The 4307-nt window shown below is 36.8% G+C and overlaps 1 protein-coding gene across 1 annotated transcript; it reads left to right on the top strand.

Moving 5' to 3' along the window:
• Positions 1 to 209: 209 nt before the first annotated feature.
• Positions 210 to 3556, top strand: LOC146685922 (uncharacterized). Its single transcript, XM_085442156.1, has 4 exons — positions 210 to 595; positions 785 to 892; positions 1011 to 1218; positions 2853 to 3556. Exons 1-4 carry the CDS (start codon positions 420 to 422, stop codon positions 3315 to 3317), a joined length of 957 nt encoding a protein of 318 aa, XP_085298282.1. The 5' UTR covers positions 210 to 419; the 3' UTR covers positions 3318 to 3556.
• Positions 3557 to 4307: the final 751 nt, after the last annotated feature.

Below are 4307 nucleotides of genomic sequence, written 5' to 3'. Positions count from 1 at the left end.
AACTTGAACGAGCGCCTTCAGTGTGTCTGTTCGTGCCCCTTTGGCTTGACCTTCCAGAGCGCTCCACTGCCTGTCGCGCTCTGAGAGGAGGGGCTTTCCTTAATAAAGTTAACTGTGATTGGATGGTTGTATAAGCTCCTCTGCGTTTAAATTAAATTTGTTTTCCCTCCCTTTGGCAGCAGAACATATTTTTTTAGCGTGAATCCAGCGGGTTAGATCTACATAACAAAGTCGGAGATACATTATAACAGGTGAGACAATCCTCTTTTTTGCGTGGGAATATTTTTGATTATAGGGCTTGTTTTATATAGCATGTGAAGTTCTTTAACTCTGAACCGATTTGCACTAGACTCCCATAGAGTATTTTACGGTGTTTCGAGGTGATAATAAAATAAATTACTCATTTTTTTTCCACCAGAATGTCTTTGGGAATGAGATTGCGCACCAGAATAGAAGGAAAACAAACTAAATATAAGGCACTAAGGCTCATTAAATGGCTGCAGAAGAAACACCTGCTAAAAAAGAAGCTTAGATGTCCTGTTTGTCACCATAAGATGAAAATGATTTCCGTGGTGAAGAAAGACCAATATATGTGGTATGTATAATGCATGATAATGTAGTGCATGTAGTAAATATAACAAAATATTTCAGTTATCAATGCAAGAGGGAGCATTAACCTCTTTTCTTTATTATTTTCTTCATACTTAATTTTGTGCTTATCTTTTCAATTAATGCTCTTGTTTAAGGGTCCATTTCTTTACTTAACTCATTGATATGTTCTCAGGTGCTGCAAAAGAGCAAGTCATAGGAAAGTTTCCAGAACAATTAGAACTGGCTCCCTCTTTGAGAAATCAAAAACATCTCTTTTCAGTTGGATGAAGTTCATTTACAGGTATATGTAGATGTAGACATTACTAGCAATGCACCTTTCATAATTGAACACCAATAGGAGACTTGTGAAATAAAATTAGGGCCTCAGTAAGTAATAATTGCCTCAATTTCTATCACAGATTTTCACAAGGGCTCAGGCTCAGACAAATAGATATGATCGATGATGAAGTGGCTGGCAGCTCCAGAACACTAAGTAGCATGGCAAGACACATTCGACATGTTTGTATACGTGCAATTAAAAGACACAGAATAAACAATGGACACCGTCTTGGTGGTGACAGAGAATTTGTGGTTATAGATGAAAGCTGTCTCCGTCATCAGCAAAAGGTTGGTAAACTCTCAGACAGGTTTGTTAGAATCAATGCAGATCTGAATGTGTCCTCTAAACATGGAGACCTTTACCATAAGTAAAAAAAAATAGTAGAAGCTAGAGCAGGGCGATATGGCCAAAAATATTTATCACGATATATATTTGAAAATTTGCGATAACGATATAACTGACGATATAATTGATGCGAGACAAAATACAACTCCACAACATTACTAGCGCAAAAAGACAACCTTCCATTTATTTTCACTTAAACAAGAAGCTGGTTTTTATGTACATTAAAGCTTTATAAAAATGTAACAGTGCAAATGCAAATTCCTTGCTGAAAGTTTAACCCAAAGGCATTTCCAGTAGAAATGGGCTGACATATCCTGAGCATAACCATGTATAATATCCACTGAAGTTAAAAAGAGGTGCTTTGCAACATTAAACTGCAGTGTGCAGTACGCATTTTTCGGACCATAAGGTGCACGGGATTATAAGGCACATTAAGCGAAACAAAGCAGTCGATAAATCAAACTTTATTAAACTCATTCTTCTTGCTTCCTCCACTTCTGTACCATTGATTCATTAATGTTGAATTCTCTGGCAGCTGCTCTATTCCCATGTTGTTGCAGTATACTAATGACTAACCTCGTATTGTGGATGGATTATCTCAGTTGTTCTCCTGACTGAAGTTTGGTCCGTTTACAGCATCCTGCCATGCGATTGCATTTGTCTCTAACCATTAGGAACCTTCACGTTAACTTTTATAAGTGGAAAAGTGTTAGTGTTCGTCCTCCAGCTTCACTGTTTATGTTATGCTAACATAGCTGTGTCGCTAGCGATCACGTAGCACATCATTATATACCAGCTAGCCCAACTTCAGTAACCCTACAAACGTCACTGCTGTTTAGTTTCCTGTCTTCATTTATGTTGGAAGTGATAGCAGAGCTGTACGTTTGATTTTTTTCAGAAATCTCTCAGTCAGAACGTGCTATATCATGCTTAGGTAACTAGCGAAACTAGCGAGCTAACTTCCGCTAGCTTCCTGCTAACTTCTAACTCCGTTAAATGTAATACATTTTGTTTTCATGGATGCCTGGAAGTTAAACTTCATAGTTACACCTGGTAAAGCAGCAATGCTGATCGTTTTATTAAAGATGAAAGAATTTAGACAGTTTTCAACTCTCAGTGATGCTGCAGTGTTGTTTGACCTGAAGTCAAATATACGGAGTTTAGGACCCAGATTACTCCCAGTTTTAAGAGCATCTTAGTCCGACAAATACGACAATAACAACGGCCGCTTGCATGTTCTGCAAAAAAATGTGCTTTGTTGTGTATCTGACGGACAAACACCAAACCAGTTCCACATCACGGAAGTTGCACCATTTTTACAAACCAATTCTGGTTCCTCAACAATCGGCCATGTGCGTATGAAAACAAAGGCACTGCGCATGCGCGTTTTACTCCCATTCTATCGCGATATTTCATTTTCCTATCGTTGCCTAACATTATACCGGTATTACCGTGAACGGTATAATATGGCCCAGCCCTAGTAGAAGCAACCATCTTTTTGAATGTTTCTTTGTAGATATTTAATTTTATTCTTTTTAATTTTAATTCTGTTTAATTTTATTCTTTTTGTTTTCAGTATGCACGTGGACGCTTTGGAAATGCATGGAAAAGGAAGAAATGGGTATTTGGAATGATGGGAATTAAAGACAAAAGGCGAAGGCTCGTGTTAAAACTTGTTGAAAAACGATCAAGGCGCCACCTTGTTCCTCTGATCAGACAGCATGTTAAGTTGGGTAGTGCCATTATCAGTGATGAGTGGAGAGCCTACAAGAATGTTTTGACAAACATAGGGTACAGACATTACACTGTAAATCACAGCAGGTGGTTTGTAGATCCTCAATCTGGCAGTCATACACAGCATATCGAAAGGGCTTGGATGACCATCAAAGGACATGTCCGTAGACTAAGAGGAAATCGCACTGAGAAGTTGCTGGAAGAACACCTGATGGTTCTTGAGTGGTCATCTTGGCTTGGTTCGCGACACCCTGATGGACCACTGGGACGCTTATTTAAGGACATACAAAAAATATTTCCAGTTTGAACTGGCATGAACTTTTTTTGGAGTGGGTGACTGTTTGGTGTTTTAAAAAACACATTTAATGTTACATATGTTACTCTTACAATACATTGCCATTTTTGACAGTAGTTAAATGTTATTTCAAGCACTGATTGTAATTTAGGTCTAAGTGTTATAAATGGTGACATTATACATTTAAGACTCACTTTTGGCAATTATAAATGTTTATTAGTGATTAATAAATGGTGTCATGCTTTACACTTTACAATAAGGCTCCCATTTGGCATTTATAAATGTTTTTTATTCATTAATAAATGGTTTTATGCTTTACACTTTACAACAAAGCTACGATTGATAGTTGTGGATATTTATAATGCATTTCTGAAGTACAATTTTATATGATAAAAAATATGTTTACAAATGCTGATTGTGCTTACAGGATAGTAACTTAGTCTGAAATGTTTAATATAGCAACTCTAGATGAAATATATAGGTGAACACATTTGGCTCACTATTTGGCAAGAAACCGGTCAGTTTTTTTCCTCTTTCTCACCCTTAACTAATGCATAATAAACCATTAATAATGGTTTATAAAGCATTTACAGATTAATTAATAATATAGCTATAAACTATTTATTAGCATCTATAAGGGGAGCCTTATTGTAAAGTGGTACCACTTTTACTCTCATTTTCCCAGCCAGACAAAGTTGTCCGCTCTGCCAAAGCACATAACCACACATCACATTTACATATTATGTCAGACTGGCTGTCTGGTAATGCAAAAAAACTCAAAAATAAAACTCAATCTGAATGATGAAATTGCCCTCAAAACAACTGAGCACACTTCAGCAGCACATAAACTATTTGACTACAACAGTCTCTGTGACTTGAACAGCATTTTTTCCCCAGGTGAGGTGGAGAAGCAGACACGTTTCAAATGGTTTCAACTTTGAAATATTTTAAGAATATTATTAATTCATGAACATGAATTCAAACATGAATTTGGAATGGTTG

This window comes from Copadichromis virginalis, linkage group LG19 (genome assembly GCF_057382275.1).
Source record: "Copadichromis virginalis isolate Kocher_CV1m ecotype Utaka linkage group LG19, C_Virginalis_male_GT1.1, whole genome shotgun sequence".
Classification (NCBI taxonomy): domain Eukaryota; kingdom Metazoa; phylum Chordata; class Actinopteri; order Cichliformes; family Cichlidae; genus Copadichromis; species Copadichromis virginalis.
The sequence above is the reverse complement of the archived record's forward strand: the minus strand, read 5'-3'. Positions and strand labels throughout refer to the sequence as shown.

What these genes read in the sequence shown, in the direction of transcription:
- LOC146685922 (XM_085442156.1), top strand. Translation starts at nt 420, where the DNA reads ATGTCTTTGGGAATGAGATTGCGCACCAGAATAGAAGGAAAACAAACT. An exon ending in AAGAAAGACCAATATATGTG is followed by an intron (nt 596 to 784) that starts GTATGTATAATG and finishes ATATGTTCTCAG; the next exon opens with GTGCTGCAAAAGAGCAAGTC. An exon ending in GTCTCCGTCATCAGCAAAAG is followed by an intron (nt 1,219 to 2,852) that starts GTTGGTAAACTC and finishes TTTTGTTTTCAG; the next exon opens with TATGCACGTGGACGCTTTGG.